The sequence below is a fragment of the Stegastes partitus genome, unplaced genomic scaffold (assembly GCF_000690725.1).
Source record: "Stegastes partitus isolate 25-593 unplaced genomic scaffold, Stegastes_partitus-1.0.2 Scaffold171, whole genome shotgun sequence".
NCBI lineage: Eukaryota > Metazoa > Chordata > Actinopteri > Pomacentridae > Stegastes > Stegastes partitus.
Genome location: NW_007577902.1, coordinates 331,529 through 348,635, shown reverse-complemented (window position 1 = coordinate 348,635; position 17,107 = coordinate 331,529). Strand labels below are relative to the sequence as shown.

At 39.1% G+C, this 17,107-nt stretch overlaps 1 protein-coding gene across 1 annotated transcript in view; it reads right to left on the bottom strand.

Annotated features, from left to right (window-relative positions):
- LOC103355884 (potassium voltage-gated channel subfamily D member 3-like) overlaps positions 1 to 16,599 on the bottom strand; it is a 94,984-nt gene extending 78,385 nt beyond the window's left edge. Inside the window, exon 1 of the mRNA XM_008279832.1 lies at positions 15,497 to 16,599. Within this exon, the coding sequence (XP_008278054.1) occupies positions 15,497 to 16,599 (1,103 nt within the window). The remainder of the gene's footprint in view (positions 1 to 15,496) is intronic.
- Positions 16,600 to 17,107: the final 508 nt, after the last annotated feature.

Genomic DNA, 17,107 nt, shown 5'->3' with positions numbered 1-17,107 from the left:
CTTTTTTACAGAACTTTGTGAACCTGCCAATGAAAAGAGAATTCACCAAAAGACAAAAATATAGCTTAAATGCATCATTTCATATTACTGTAAGTTAAACAACAGCATGGAGGCACAGTAGGAGGGGAAAAGTTGAGGAAAGGGACAAGGCAAAAAAAAAACAAACAGTGAAAGAGATTAAGGAAAGAAAATACTAAAAAAAAAAATTAGCTGCCACATAAATGTATCAACACATGAATTGTGTTGCATTTGATTTGTTGCTGCACAACAATTTCACAGTAAAGCCTTAATACTTGTAATCCCACTGTGTCTCCCGGGCCCTGCTCATAATGATCTGCATGTTTCTGCTGGAATTACATAGAATAAACGTCTAATACACTCAAACAAGAAATTAATGGCTTTTCTAATTAACACATATACAGTATACAGAGTGAAATGTATGGAATTCTCAGGTCTGCTATGCTCATCTACAGCTTCTTAACACTGCAATTACATCACACCAACCAAACATTAGTCAAACATAATGACAAAAATAAATAATAATAGCAGAGAAAAGATCACAAATGCAAACTATTAATTACATAAATGTTTTCATAGTGCAGAAGATTAAGGACAACTGCTGTTATGTTTCTTTTGATATCATTTTGAACCATCCTTTTTCATTCTTCGTGATGAATGTATAATTCAAATAATGTAAAATTAACCACAAACTCAAGGACTCCTTTGGTGTACATCAAATTTTTTACCTTAAAGACAGCTTTATATGCAGGATTTTATATGCTAGAAGACATAACATGAGCGAAATAGGCAATCAACGACATTATCATCAACATCTTTGTCTTGTAGCTGCAGTCTATCGATGACAAAGTAAAAAAAAAAGGATTCTGATTTCTGGGATTCATACATAACAAACATAAGGAATAAATTCTGTTAACTTGCAGACTTTGTGTGTCGTTATTCTACTTCAGAATCCATTTATGGTCCGAACATGCAGTAATTGGGAAGGGCTGGGTAAAGAAAGAGGCAGGGACTTCATTAAGAGCCATCTTAAGGCAGGAAGGGATTATTTCAATGGAAAAAACTAATTCTAAATAGATAACTGTGATTCACAGAGGTTTAAGGGGTTTTATCAATGACCGGATAGGGATTTTAAAGCCTAATGAAGGCTTAACAGAAACAATCATCTGGAGAGTTCACTCTTCTCTATTCAGTAAATATGGCACCTGAACTCACCACGCAAATACATTTGTGAAGAAAGCAACCACTCTCAAGTGAGAATAACAAGATTTCAAGAGGCTTCTTACACTGCAAGGACAGAGAGAGGTCATCTTAGCCTTGAGATCAACATAAGTACTTCCATAACAGTTGATTCATGTCAAGACAGAGATGTGTCATTTTGACGTGGCCACAAACAGAGCTCCGTTCATGTCTGACAGAGGATAACAAATGTGAGTGAAGCCTTTTATCAAGGCTTTGAGTCTGTTAGAAGGTAACAATTTTCAAGAAAGTGTCTGGGGTTCTATCCATTCATCCATTCATCCATCCATCCATCCATCCATCCATTATGTATACATCGCTTAATCCTCACTAGGGTCGCGGGGGGACTAGAGCCTAGCCCAGCTGATTTAGGGTGAAGGCAGGGGACACCCTGGACAGGCTGCCAGTCTATCGCAGGGCTACACTTAGAGACAGACAACCAAGCACACTCACATTCACACCTACAGACAATTTAGAATCACCAATTGTGTTTGTGGTTCTGTCTTATTTATTTATTTATTTATTTATACTTTGAATTCCGTTATTCAGTAACTGTGGAGATTTTTCACAGTGAGCAACACTTGGCAACAGTGTCACCAGAATTTGTCAATTAAAAAGACACACCCAAATCTAATGATACTGCAAAAATATATTTAATGAAAGCCATGTCTACAGATGTTCATGCTTTTATTTGCAGTGTGTAATATAACAAAAACAAAAGAACAGTACAGTATGTTCAAGCACACAGGCTGCTAATCACTTTTAGTTTTCAATAAAACCTCACCAAGCAGGGAATATCAGTTCATTCACAAAAAGTTGCTGCAGACAGAAAACACTGGAATATTAGGAGGACATAAATATTGTTTAAGTTTTTTAAGTGCTACTTCGCAATCCAGTCTCTTAAGTTTAAGTGTTAAGTTATATCACTTCTACATATCTATTATAGGGCACAGCCACGACCAAATACTTAGCTGAACAAAGTAACACAATAACTACTTATTGCTACACAAATACAACATCAATAACCATCTTCAAATTTCATCGAACAAGCTGCAGCTGTATTTATTTGCTGGTCCTCCATTATGAAACAGTGTTGACCATCTGCAACCAGCAAGTTCAGCAGCAATCTGAGAGACATATTTGGTTAATTCTTCAGTAGATCTCCACTCTTTCATGACATTTCATGTTGAATAGAAGAGTCATTGTTCACTTCATTTTTGGCTCACAGACATTTACTTTTTTTTTTTTTTTTTAGCACAGCTAGAGACATTAAACGGCAAATTCAGGTCAAGCAGTTAGACTATCACCTTACATACTTTTAATGGCAACTGTTAATGAGTGCAGCTTGTGTTTATGAGGTTCGTTATTACATCAGCACAGCGTCAAAGAACATTCAGCCTCAGCTTCCTCACTGTCAAGAGTTTATACAGTTTCTCAAAATGATGCCCTGTTAGGTACAGTAATATGTTGTTGGGTAAAAGCTGTCACTTTTCAACACCAATCATTACACCACTGCTCTGCCACATGGCAGCATGCACATTTTTCATGCCTTACACTTTATGGAGTGAATTTCTCTTGGGATAGTTTAAAAGGCAACTAAAGTGGTTTCACTGAGTTGAGATATAGGTTTCTATTTAAAATCTTGCTTTGGAATATTCATTACTATGGAGTTAATTAGTATCATAATTGCAACGTGCAGAAATGTAAACCTGTGAGTGATTACTTATGATATTCTGTTGATGGAATTGTATTTTTTTCAGCGATTTTGCAAACTTGCAGTTCTACATCAGCTTGAAGAAAACTGTTGTAGTGCAGAGATTTCTGGCAGAACTTCACCCACTTTGACAGTGCATAGAAAAAGGAAAACGTCTTTAAAGGGTCAAATGTCTTGAAGACAAAAAGGGTCAAAACTCCAACAACACTGTAGATTCATTGGATCACTGTTGCTGGAGTTTTACCCTTTACAAAAACTTTTATAACAGCTGTAAACAGAAAACACATTGCTTCCTCAGCACATATAAAATGTGCCAGTCTGTAAATGTTTCTACATTTTAACTGCAGCTGTTGTTTTATTTAAAGGTCTTTCTGATATTTAAATGACTCTTTACAAGATTGGGGAATAGAGAGAAATCATTTGCTGCAGTAACTACCACTTAAATTATGTGTTGTGTTTTGCATTTACAATTTCACCATGGGTCTGCCCAGCAGTTTTGTGGACCAAGGATCTTAGTGAGCAGGCCCTGAATGACACAACCGTCATCACTATGGACATGAGTTGGGTCTACAGCTGCAACCCAGAGATCAAATAGCAGTCTATGCAGTGGAAAAGCCTGCAGTCTCCAATAATGGGAAAAGCACATTAGGTCAGCAGCCCAACCAAGAGGATGCTCGTCATTTTCTTTGACATTCATGGAGTTGTGCACCATGAATTCGTCCCTTAGGGTCAATGCCCGAGTTCTACTGTATATTCCTGAGGCATCTTGTAAAGAACATTCAGTGCAAAGGCAATTGGGTACTCCATCATGACACACACACTCACAGCACATGGAAAATGCACCACCTGGCCTACTCACATTCTGCGAATTCTTCCTCATCCCCCCAATCACATTCAAATTTAAGGGTCACTGTTTTGGGACAGTGGAGGAGATTCAGTGTGCATCACAGATGGTGCTTGACATGCTTACAGAACTGAACTATCAGGAAGTGCTCCAAGTGAGGCAGGAGCACTGGGAGCAGTGCTTCACTGCACAAGGTGACTACATTGACGGAGAAAGCAGCAAAATTAAAGTCAGGTTTTAAAGCACAAACTTCACTTTTTTGACTCCACCTCACAGTAGGTGGCAGGTTTATACCTACAGTCCAGATCAGGTGAGTAAAACTAAAGCACAGAGTGAAAAATAAAGCTAAAAACGATCAGATGACTGTTTCATTCTTTGTTAATATCAGAACATTACTGTGGTAATGAGATCAGATTAATGCATAATTAAACTAATAACTGCCGTTGTCACTACAAATTGCTGCTTAATTGAGGTAAATAAACAATCACAGCAACCTTTCTCCTGTAATGCTCTGATGACGCTGCTGCGTAGGAGGCACACTCTCCTTCAAAATAATGTACTGTGTGTCTTTATTATCAGAAAATAGGATGTCGTCATAATGTTGTTTACTTTTGCCATCTAATCATAAAGTTCTGTTTGGTTAAGAGTTGTCATATCTTGCCTCATGAATGACACACACCAACTGCGTCATGTTCAATTTTGATACCGAAGAAAACAAAAGACTTGACTCATATAAATGCAAGTAAACCTACACTGCATTTTTTTTCAAACATATGCTGAACTCTGTCTGCATATAAATTGATATTTAAAGGTGAGGTGAACAGGGAGCCATGAGACTGTATCCTAGAGCTGCATTTGAGACAGTAATGGAAAACATAAATAAGCATGCCGGTATTATTTATAATGTCAGGTAGGTATATGCACCCCAGGTTTAGACAGGCGAAACCCATGCATACACACAAGCCGTGAAACATTCACATACATGGAATTTGAATTTGTTCAATATGAAAGGCCCAATCTGAAGTTTCTTTATTTCTCTCTTTGTTTCGTGTACTTCATTGTATTTTTTAAGGTATGCTCAATTAACCTTGACTGTCCTCTCAGACACTAGAACTGTACCAGGTCCTGTTTCCCTGGCTGTGTGCTCCTTCACAGCACATTGAAGGTTATTAGAACATTTTCTTTACCTTTTCTCTAAGCCAAACCCTTGCCAGCTGTGTAGTGAGATAAGGGCCAAGCCTCTAAAAATAACCCACTCATTGTGGGTACAGCACATGGTGTGTCATTCAAGGTTCTTCTTTGTGCCACAATACAAACATCTTGAGATTACATGTTGGAAATTCTACTAGATAGCATCATCTTCTTGTCTCCTTGCTGCCCACCTTTCTTTCTTTAAAAAAAAAAAAAAGATGTTCATTCACTTCACTTTCCTTTTTGCCTTTTCCCAACTACTATACTTTCTTTCTTCATGCGTTCTCATCCATCTCTTCTCATTTCCTTCCACTGTCACATTATTTTCTTTTTTAAAATCAGAAAACTCCCAATTTTCCATTCTTCTATGCTTTCCCTGACTTCAGCTTAACCTAATTTCACATCATCCTCCTAAATTTCTCTCACTCTGTTGACCTTAGCATGCCAAATTCAATCACACGCCCTCACTCATCTGAGTCTGCGTGCCACCACTCCAAGGCCACTCAGCTCACCGAGTGCTACAGACTACTTCAGCTTTCTCAAAGGGTGCCATCACACAGTAAGTTTAGGAAACATGTCATGGACAATTTTATAAATTTGCAAAGCAGGCAGCAAAACAACTATTACTTTACATTGCCAGAGAAGATGTGTTAAACTTGTTTAAAGGTACTAAACAAATTCTCCTGTTGCTTCTTGTCAGAAAAAGTTGGCAGTCACTGCTAAAACACTCCGTCACAGTATTTGATGTGGAAGGTGGAAAGAAAGATCAGAGACGCTGACAGCTTTTGATTACAGCTTACTTTCACAAGGAAGCTGACATGAAACAAAATCCAGCCTGCTTGTACAACAAGTAGATCTGCCAGTCTTCTCGCCACAAGTGTTCTGTTGATGACAATTAAAGGAAAGAAATATCTTCATAATAAGCTTCTGCATACAAAGAGAACACAGGTCCCACTATATGACTGCTGTCATGTTTACTGCTACTACAGCTCAGACTTTGTGAGCAGAACATTAGCACAAACTGCACTGATTAAAAAAGCTGCTGGTGTTAACTGTATAGTCTGTAATGTGTTCAGTGCTTTGTTGTTGCAAGTCAAATATTAAAAACAATCATTATACCTGGCATCCAGAGAGTTCTAAACAATAAGCTGGAAAGAGGAAGAGAAGATGAAAGAAAAAAGATAAAAGGGAAAAAATTGGAGTCCGGTGACAGCAGAAAACGAGTTTGGACAGTTCTGCCTTTTCAAGCTGGATTGCTCTGAAGACGGATAAAGGACTGTTCAGTGATGCCAAAATTGCCTCTTTTTTCAGATGAATGGTGTCATAAAAGAATAAAACAAATGAATCAAAAACTTTGTGAGTTATTACAGACCCGGTACACTGATGGTGTGAAATATTAGCTTAATTTGGAGGCTGGGGAACAGCTGGAAACACCTGTTAGGTTACATGTTGCAAACCATTGATTTAATTGTAAATTTAAGTAATTCATTATTTGGATAAAATGCTGCAGTTTGAAAGCTGCACTCAAATAAATTCAGATATAATTCATACTTACTGTACTTCTGTCTGTCTGGTGTAATCCTCTAACAGTGAACAGATAACTATCATTAATCATACCCTGTTGAAAATCTGACTGGAATGTTAAGTCAATGCAAAGTGCATGTGAAAGATTGTGACAGAAAAAATAGTAACCAGAGAGATGTGTAGGGAAGGGTCTCAAAAACCATACTGTAGATCTATGTCTGAATTCTGTACACAGATGAGGTCTTGTTGGATGTTAGAATGTACTTTTGTATTCCTTTAGTGTGTATGCGGTATTTAATGCAAGTCAACCCCTCCCCTTCACACAAAAATCTAATTACCTAATCATTATGAAAACAAGATAATACGACTCTTTAGGTAAAAGTAAATTTTTCCTCAAACATAAAATGACAAACTGAGACCAGGTGGGACTATTTGTGTTGCCATCATCACAGCCACTGCTGGAGCTTGTCAATGCGGCTGCCACTCCTGTGCCCACATCATGGTTTATGCAGAAGCAACAACAATTTGATGATGTGACAGATGATTTTTTTGCACACATGCTGCGCTGCTGCTCCACCCCGAAAGAGAACTGATGGAAGTATGGATGCAGGTTAAACGCAGTGTGAGTGAAAACACAGCGCAGCAGTGTTATCCACCAATTTCTCTTGTTTACCCCCGTAAAACCTAGAGGTCAGCATGAAGTATGTGTGGATATTTCGGGGTTTCTATGTGTGTTGAGCACATGGTGCACTGGGAGAAAGCTTTGGTCATTTTGCCACACCAGTAAGAGGAAGAATGAGAAATAGCGAGAGAGAGCAGAGGTTGTTAAGCTTGCCAGACACCACTATCCTTTGCAAGTTTAATTCCTTTTAAATGAGTTTAGGTGTTAAATGAACCCGTGTTGGAGCTAAATTAAATTCCAAAGCTATCATTAGAAAGGTTTCTATTAAAGAGTCTTGTGTTGGGAAATTGGCTGCAAGAGCATCTTGGCCCGATAAAGGCAAGAATATTTCTAATTTCCTACAAGCTGCACTCGTTTTGACCCCAGGGGTTCAGCAAGGCAGCAAAATAGCCCATTAATTCTATTTGAAAGCAGGCAGCTATAGAAAAAAAACACCACAATCTGTAACCTCTGATGATTTGTGTGAGAGAACATTCCCACTTACAAACCATGCAGCACTACATCCCAGTTCTGTTTCAGCTTGGCGCAGGGATCCTGAATTATTAACAAAACAATGTATGTCATTCCAGAATTAATTGGCATTTATTACTTTCTCGAACGTAATCCAACTCCTCACTTCTGTTAGCTATTATCCATTATTAACTGTAAACACAATACATCCAAAACAAAAGTATGAGAAAAATATAGATTTACTCAAATGGCAAGCAAATCAAAAGGCTAGAAACCATATTATGCCAGTCCCATTTCCTGGCACAACATGACAACACATTTGAATTTTTAAAAAAGCAAAAGATACTTTAGATATTACAAATACGCTTAAAAAAAAAAACAAAAAAAAACTAAATACTCAAACTGTTATTTCAGTCCCACCATGACAGGCTTTGTTCTACCCAGGGTTAATTAATCCCTTTACACATAACCGGATGCTGAGTTAAGAATGCAGTTAAGGGCACCTTTTGACAAAATCAGGTCTGAAATTATTGCTTTCTCTATTATCACCAAACTCACCGCTCTTGACTTGTTTAATGCAATTTCACAGTACCATGCAGAGCAGTGGTCAAGTTAGACAATTAACCTCATTTACATGTTTGAAACTATTCATGAGGAGCACAAAGAATGGACGAATGCAGCTTATGAGTTGCAGAAAAACACCTGTTTCCAAAAGACCTCGCAAAACAACAATGCTGATGTGCGAGATGGAAAAATAAGTGAGTCTGTGTGCCAGTTTGTCTGCTGTCTCTATGTGGGTATTTTTAAAAAGCATGAAATCATAGCATGAATAACATATACATGATTTATCATTGAAGGCAAATACTAAAAATTAACTTGTTCCAGTGAGTAAAAGCTTTGTTGCTTTTTCAATTTGAGTGTATAATTCTGATAAGAGCTGCAATGAATGTGAACTATCAAATTAATCAGCATCTATTTTGATGATCGATTAATCTGTCCTTTTGAAAAAAAATAGCCCACATTCTCTGATAAGAGATACGAACTCTCTGAGACATTCTGTCTGTGCGCTGCGTAGTGGGGAAAAAAATCTGCTGTTCTTAGCACACAGCCCTGGCTCGGTAAATGGGAAACAAAGTGGCTGTGATCGGACCATATGACACTATTTTGTAAAATCCTGTGCACTCTGTGCTTGTGCACATTGTTGCTCATGCACATGATAGAGGAATGGGAGGGACGTGAGCAGTGGGAGTGAGAAGGACAGTAAATTTAGCACATGCTCCCTATTTTAAGCTGCTAACTAGCTAAATATGACCAATTACCAGAATCAAATACATTTAGGCATTGGACTATTGTTTGGATAATACAAACTATTTGATGAAGTCACTGTGGAAACTTGTGGTAGACTTTTCTATTATCTAGGGACAAAATAAAAGGAGAGATATACTTTGTAACGAATGTGGGCATAAGTCTGTTAAACCCTTTTAATCAAATAACAAAATATTAACACTAATACCCTTCAGGAAGATAATCATTCTCTGATCTGATCCCTAAACCCTTCATTGGCTGGAACTGAATCATTTATCAGTCCCATCATATTTTTCAAAAGTAAAATTGCTCTCTGATCTGGTTAAGGTTTGGTTAGGTTTATATGGGCCTTTATGGTTGCACAGACTTTCATTTTATAACTGAAGCTTAACAGAGTCACTGAAATTTATCCCTTGGTTTATCGATAGTGAAAATATTCATTAGTTCCTGCATGCATGTCTGCATGTGCTGACAGTGTGGTTTATGAATGTGGACACTGTAACAATGCTGGAGCAACACCGTAAGAAGGGGATTTTTGTTTGTTTGTCTTCTTCAGCCTGTTCCTCTTTATTTCAATCAACCCTGCTCTTCCACAGAGTTCTTGTGAACCCAAAGCACAACTTGTCTGACCTCTCTCATCCTGCCTTTGGCCCCTAGGCCCAGTCCACTTTGTCTAATAGAGATGTTGAGCAGAGAACGCAGAGGGGAGCGAGCTAAAAGTCTCTCTGAAGAAAGAAGCAGATTATATATAGCCACTGATTAAGGCAGAGATGGGAACATGACCTACATGCATAACAACATTTTCTCTCACTTTCTGCTACAGAACAAGCCTCCGTCCAGGACCAGGACTCTACAACTGGGAGAATCACTCTAATTATAACACCAGAGTCAGATTTCAATGCACACCTCATTAATATTTCTCTCATTATTGGGTTAATAATGTTTTTAGAGGCGCGGGAGACGTGGGAGAGCCGGTGGCATGCCATTGAACCTTTGCTTTAAGTGCACCTATCATGCAGGTAAAAACGGCCACTCTCATCATGTGTTTGGATCGTGTATCAGGTAATAGTTGGAACTGCTAACTCCCTTTCACACATAGTGCCTGTGTTCTCAAAATAGCTGCTCCCATGGGAGACTCGTGGGGGATGAGGGGAGTAAGGGGAGGAGAACAAGACAGTGAGAGGGAGAAAGCGAGCGGGAGAGAGGGCTTTCTCCTTCCTCATCAATCTTTAGGATCCTGTCCCACTGATGCCAGCGGCTGCGTATCCAAGCGACTCCGAGGGCGCCAGAGCCGGCAGACAGCCGCGGGAGAGCGGACCTTACTGAGATTCAATCCAGATCCTTTTATCAGCCACCTGAGGTTGATTTAACACCCCTATTCCTGGACAGTGAAAGCAGCTGATTATACAGTCAGTCAGTCCCTTTTCCCCCCTCATCTCCCTCAGCTCCAGCCCATTACCCAGAACTGCTGCGCTGTGCTGTCTCATGCAGGCACAAGGAGGACGCAGGGAGGCAGGTCATAAAGCCAAGACAAGATCAAAGGCAATAACTACGTATGTGTGAGAATGAATCAGCATCTAAAAGCGTGGACTGTACGTGCTCTTTGGGGTTATAACTCAAAGTCATCTGATAATCAATTGACAGACTTGTTAACTGTCCACATCAAAGGTTTAGAACTTTTTCCTTTGCTGCAGAAGAAATTGTCAAATATGTTGATATTTCTTGGTACCTTAATGACATATTAAAATTCAGACCTTTAACCAATCCAATCATCCCAGATTTAATAACGTGTATAGATGTTTGTATTCCTGTGTAGGGACTTCTGGATCCACAGCAGTTTAATGTGGACATGATATCTAACTAATTTAATTTTGCTGAACTTCAGGGCAGTAACCATTTTATCTTATGTTGACTTAAAAGGGCATGTCACTGATTTTAGACATGAAGATATTTACTCATTATGGGAATCCATTCTGTCCAACCATTTATAAGATAAGATAATTAAGATAATTCTTTTATGATCCCAAATCAATTCGGGAAGAATTTCTTATCTGGAAGATAAGAAAGTTTGAAAGATGTGCTAAAAGGAGGTTGTAAAAAGAAAAAAAGAAAGAAAGATATGCATTATGGGAAGTGTAGGATTTAGTGGTTTGAAAGCTGATTCAGTCTCAGGACTTAAAATCAAGAAGAGGTGTGCCATTCCTTTACTGCATCTTCCCCAAGAGTCATAGATTTACCCTTTTGATACAGGCTTAGATAAAGTCTAAGCTATATCTGCTGCAACTGGGGTGAAGGTGACATTTTTATACAGTAAACAGGTGTGTATGTATGCAGTATCTGCATTGCTGTTTCATGCATGCCCTGAATTTGGTAAAAACTATTAAAAAACTACAGTAAAGTTGGGTCAAAGATTCTTTATGGTGCCTGAAATTTTTGTGATATGGGAATGACAGCTAAAGCTGAGGTGGAACTAAACACTGCATGTCAGTTCGACCTGTCCTAACAATTATACAAACACACACATAAACAAATAGTGCTGATCAATTTGAAAATAACATTAACCAGATATTGCATTTTATTGGGATATCATTTCTAAAGTCAAGCTTTAGTTAAACAGTCACTGCATGTGTATGTGATGGAGCTTTACCACATGGATTACCATCAAAAGGATTTCTGTCACACAACAAGGACGCAACAGTTTAAACCCAGACGTGTTGCATAATGTATATCCTAACTTGCAGCCTTTGTGATTTGCTAATTTGATTGTTTTAAATCGCACTTTTCAATTTAAAATGTTTAGTCTAACAAACAGGCAAATAAAAATGCTGATTTAAACGGGAGCATATACATTTGGTGTGGAGAACGCTGTCCCAAAGAGCTCAGTTAGTGCTAGAGACGATAAAAAAAGACATATTACCACAATATTAGATTAAAGATTCCCTCCCGGGGCTTTGATGTGCATTGACAGATGGGTCACTGGCGACCTCATCACCTGAGCATATGTTCCTTCAGCAGGTGAACAGATCGACAGGCGACAGACGGGAGGGAAACACTGAGCCTCATGAAAGACTGCTGCTTATTCACTTAGAGTTGTTATTACATATACATTAGTCCCTATTACTGCACATTAAACGAGCTGGAGGGGATCAAGTGGGCACGCACTGTATTGAAAGCATTTAAACTGTTATATGTTCACCTGCTCGCTTGTACTTGTATTTAAAGTTTGCTCTGGTTGTTATTGTTGACATTTATAGTGCAGTGTGCATTATATTTAGATTTATGATTAGCAGCAGAGAAATGAAGCCTTAGTATGACATAATTAAAAATATATCTTCCATTTATAAATGGTGTTAGTTTAAAATTCAATTTTTAACTTGTGAAAAATGTAATAGAAACATTGAAATCTTGGAAAATGAAGCTTTCCTTTTGATTTCCTCTTGACTCTCCCCCAAAAGACAACTTTTTTTTTTTGTAATATTTATCTCCATTTTCACACTGTGACTCAAAGTAAATAAACAGACTTTTGTCCCAGAAGACTACAGAAAGTTTGAACAGACAGCTTATACACTTTGAAATTGATTTTGGACTTCGATCTGCTGCAGAATTATTCCCAGTAATGTCTGACTTTACCATTCGTAATAAGCCCTATAGGTATTGGTTTCTGTAGAGAAAACATATTGAATTTCAGCACTCACACAATTATTGTGTGAGCTCTGTACAAGCATCAGTTGATAGTTTTCCTGATTACAAGCAACTGTCCTTGGTTAGTGATGAGGATGACTATTGTCAAAGCTGTAAGATAGGCTCTCAGTGCAGCTGCCTATTGTGTGTCCCACATAATGGCTGCACATTCAAACACATTGTTCAGGTTTACAATTTACATAATGCTTTCACCTTGGCATTTCTATCCTTTTGTGTGTGTGATACAAAAGATAGCATTTAAAATACACACAATGCCACACACAAATACAAATACTGCAGTGCAGGTAAGGTCAGGCAGCCTGTTCAGTTCTTTCACGGTACACAGCATAGAACTATTCTGGTCTGGAGATCCATGCTTGGCATTTCATTGGATTTTCATTTTTTCATTTGTTCAAAGACAAATCTAGCACACTGACCATAACCTGAAGAATAAAAACATACTTCCCACAACTCAGGATTCTCAAATAACTACAGCAATGCCTTCTTAAAGAGAAAAAGTCTGCAAGGAGAAGGTGTCACTTTTTAATAAGGAGACTAAACGTACTAAACCCCACAAGGGCACATCATGAGGTACCTTGTTAAGGGTCAAATGAGGTGCAGCATGACAGTGCACATAATGTCCTGTTCACAGTTTCCTGCTAGGAGAGGAAGAACTGTAATATATACCTGTGAGTCCTAAAATATATTTTATTTTCAGTCAGAATTTTTAATAATTGGAATTGGTTGGTAAAATAAGAGAGCTCATTAGTGGTTAGAGGAGAAGTTTATGGTTTTTAAGTCTATACTTAAAACAATGCTTACATGCAATGAAAATGTTAATAAATGGTGGAGAAAATCCTTATTTCTGTAGAAAATTACTCCTACAATTCAAATGAAGGATGAAAAAGACAAATAAAACAGCTATATTCCAAAGCTACACAGTGTAAATCTATTGAGTTTTCAGATTGTTCCCTGCGTCGAGAGCCACGGGCGGGAGGACAGCACAAAGAGGATTTTTTTTTTGCTCTGAAAAGACTGTGATAGGCCTGAAATTAAAAAGAAGAGAGGAAATGTATCAAATTATTTTGATAAGCATTTAAGTCATTTGTCAAGGACAAATACCAAATATTCAGCGATTCCAGATTCTCAGTGCTGCTTTTCTCTGTTTGATTAAATTAGAAACTAAAGTGAAGTCAAAACCTAGTTACTGACAGTATTTTCACTATTTTACTACAACTTTACAAGCAAAGCAATTAATCAATGAAAAGTAAAAAAAAATTGGCAGATTCTTCCATAGCGTAAATTATCATCAGCATTACAGCTCTGGACTTTGGAAGATTTCCATTTAATTTGTATAACTCAGACTGCTGATAAGCTTCAACTGAGATTTCTTTCCACTTGACCAAGACAGCAGAGATTTTCCCCTATCACTTACTTAGAAATCATGTTGGGAAGGAATTTCTTCCTTCAGCAAAGCCAATAAGGACAGGATGAAGAATTACACCGACCACAAAAGTTTTTAATATAGATGTGTGCATTGTTGTAAGACACGCATGAAAAAACATGAACCGATCCCTTAACGCTTTTCTTGCCTGCTTGTGCTGACAGTCATTTGTTTTTAAAAATACGTTTCTGTAAGTCAGCTGAATCACTGAAACCACCAGAATTATTTCTGAGTCATGCCAAGTTTCTCCATTTACATACACAGCATTATCTTCAAAGACAGTCTGAGTGAAGAAGTGATTTTTAGGAACTCATACTTATTCTTCAGCTCCTCCTTGTTAATAGAGCACTACACTCAGCCAAACTTTGGGAACACTTTCAAGTTCACCTTGCCATTCATGGCACCGAATCTCAGCGAGCTTGAGGAAAAGATTAAGAGCAGAGTGGAATCATAATAAAGGTGACAGAGGATGTCTCATGGGACACCTCGCCTCCAGGCATACAGAGGAGAGATCTCACTTTATAATGCAGTTAAATTATTTCCTCACAAAGCGTTTTTACACTGAATACGTAGGCCATAAATATGGTGCTCCCAGTGTAGACCATATTAGCAGGGAGTAAATCTGTCAGACATACAGTATAAAAGATATTCTCTTCTCTGTAAAAGAAATGTAGCTGGATCCTTGTTCATTCAAACATAGTAAGCCACAGAGTGCGCAGAGGTGGAAAAATGATAAAGATTTGATTCAGGATAATTACTGGCTAATCACAAGTGTTTCCAATTTAAGTATTATGTTCAGAATTGATAATGCATGATGCTTCAATGGAAAATCAACTGTAAACATTTATTCCTAGGCCAAAGGAATATACAGACAAAAATAGAAAGCACTAAATATAGCTCATTTATCTGTATCAGTACATATCAGTCGACAGCTTAGCGCGCAAACAAACCTGCGTAGTATCTGGGCTAATATTTAATATTCAGATGTATTGTATGTATTCAGCCACTGTCTCTCTGTTTGGCAAGCTCTAAGTGAGGCAAACAAAATGCCACGAGTGTTTGTGCTGATAGATAAATGCTACACTGCCCACCATTACTCACACTGGCAGTCTCAAATAAGCTGTAGTGTACTGAAGTATGGGGGCAGGCTGACTTGATGCTCATTTGAAATTCAAAGTGGTTTTCATAAATTATTCAACTTATTAAAAAAAAAAAAAAAAAAACACACACAAAAAATGCACATATTGCATTATTAAAATTCTAAACAATAGCTTTAGTTCCGTAACCCATACAAAATACGGTCACCGCACAGGTATGGCTGTAACCTGTACATACGTAGGAATACATTCACCTGTGTGCGTGTGGGTGAGGTGTGGTGAACGGGCAAATATGTCTATTACTCACCCCAGCGTCGTCATGGTGACGATAGTGTACCAGAAGGAAGCTGGGATGCTGGTGAACTTGCTGGAGCTGGAGCCCTTCTCTGCGTAGAACATGACCGTGGCGAAGATGATGATGGCCATGGTGAGCGAGAAGAGGAGGAAGCCCAGCTCTGAGGCGCAACTCTTGAGCGTATAACCCAGGATCCGCAGGCCCTGAGAGTGACGGGAGAACTTGAAGATTCGAAACACTCGGAACACCCGCAGCGTCACGAAGGCGCCGCTCACGTCCTCGTTGTTAGTCATCACCAGGCCAATGTAGTACGGCAAGATGGCCACCACGTCGATGATGCTCATCACAGACCGCATGAAGCGGTAGCGACTCGGCGCGGCGAACAAGCGCATCAGATACTCCACCGTGAATATCATCACGCAGGCAGTGTCCATGCAGAAGAAGGCCACTGTGTAGCGTTCGCCACATGGCATGTCTTTCTGGTTGGCGGTGGAACCACAGGGCACCGTCTCCACCACATTAGTGATGACCGAGATGGCTATGAAGAAACCAGTGACGTAGTAGAAGACCAGGGCCATTGTGGACGTGTGGGGGTTCTCGAAGGCTCGCCACATGGTCTCTCTGAAGTTCATGTTGGGCATCTTCATGTCCTTGTTCTCCTCTTGATCATCCTGCAGGCGCTCCAAGTTCTCCCTCTTTCTGTCCTTGTACTCTTCGTAGCAGCAGTCACCAATGATCTCAGGGATGATGCCGAAGAAAGTCAGCTCCTCGTCGTAGGCCGAGATGCACTCGTGTCGGGGGTAGTGGAGCTTCCCTGTCCGGTAAAAGTTGAGGATGCTTCTGAAGGCATCAGGGTCCCGATCAAAAAAGTATTCCTTGGTTTCCTCATTATAAAAGAAATCTTTCTCAGAGCTGCCCAGCAAGGTGTCTGGATAGCGGTCCAGCGTGGTTCTCCAGGTCTGAAAACGACGGCCACTGACGTTGAGGATGATCAGCTCGTCTTGTCTCTTGCTGTTGTCTCTTGGTGCAACAGGCATGGGGCAGTTGGCCACAGGCATCCAGCCAATAGCTGCGGCCCTGGCAAAGGGGAGCCACGCTGCTACTCCTGTTGCCATTGTGAAGCAGTCTTGGAAGCAGTCTTCTTCACCTCAGACTTGATGGCCCTCAGAAAGAACTGGCATCTGAAGAATACGTGACAATTAAAACAAAAGAGGAAACACAAAGGTGACATTAACAGCGAACACTGGATGATCAACTAAAATTCATTGTGCTGCACACAAAACAGCAGAAAACTATTTTCAGCTCCAATCACTTTTACCCTTGATTACATTTCTTGTCACTCTCAGCAGCTTCTTTTCAAATCAAACAGAATCTAGCCAAAATGTCATCCAATTTCAAGGAAAAAGCTGATAAATGACGACTAAAGCGCAAGTGCCGACCAACCATGACAGGTTGGCACATGCAAGTAAAAGTGGATGAATGGTTGATATGAAATTTAGAGTCAGTGCTGTAAACCAAAGCCTGCAACAATTTGCATGACTTACACAGATTTGTTGAGTTTGTTTGTGAAAAAGATTTCTGTTTTGTATTCGAGCGCACATTTGCTCCAGATAGAGTTGCAAT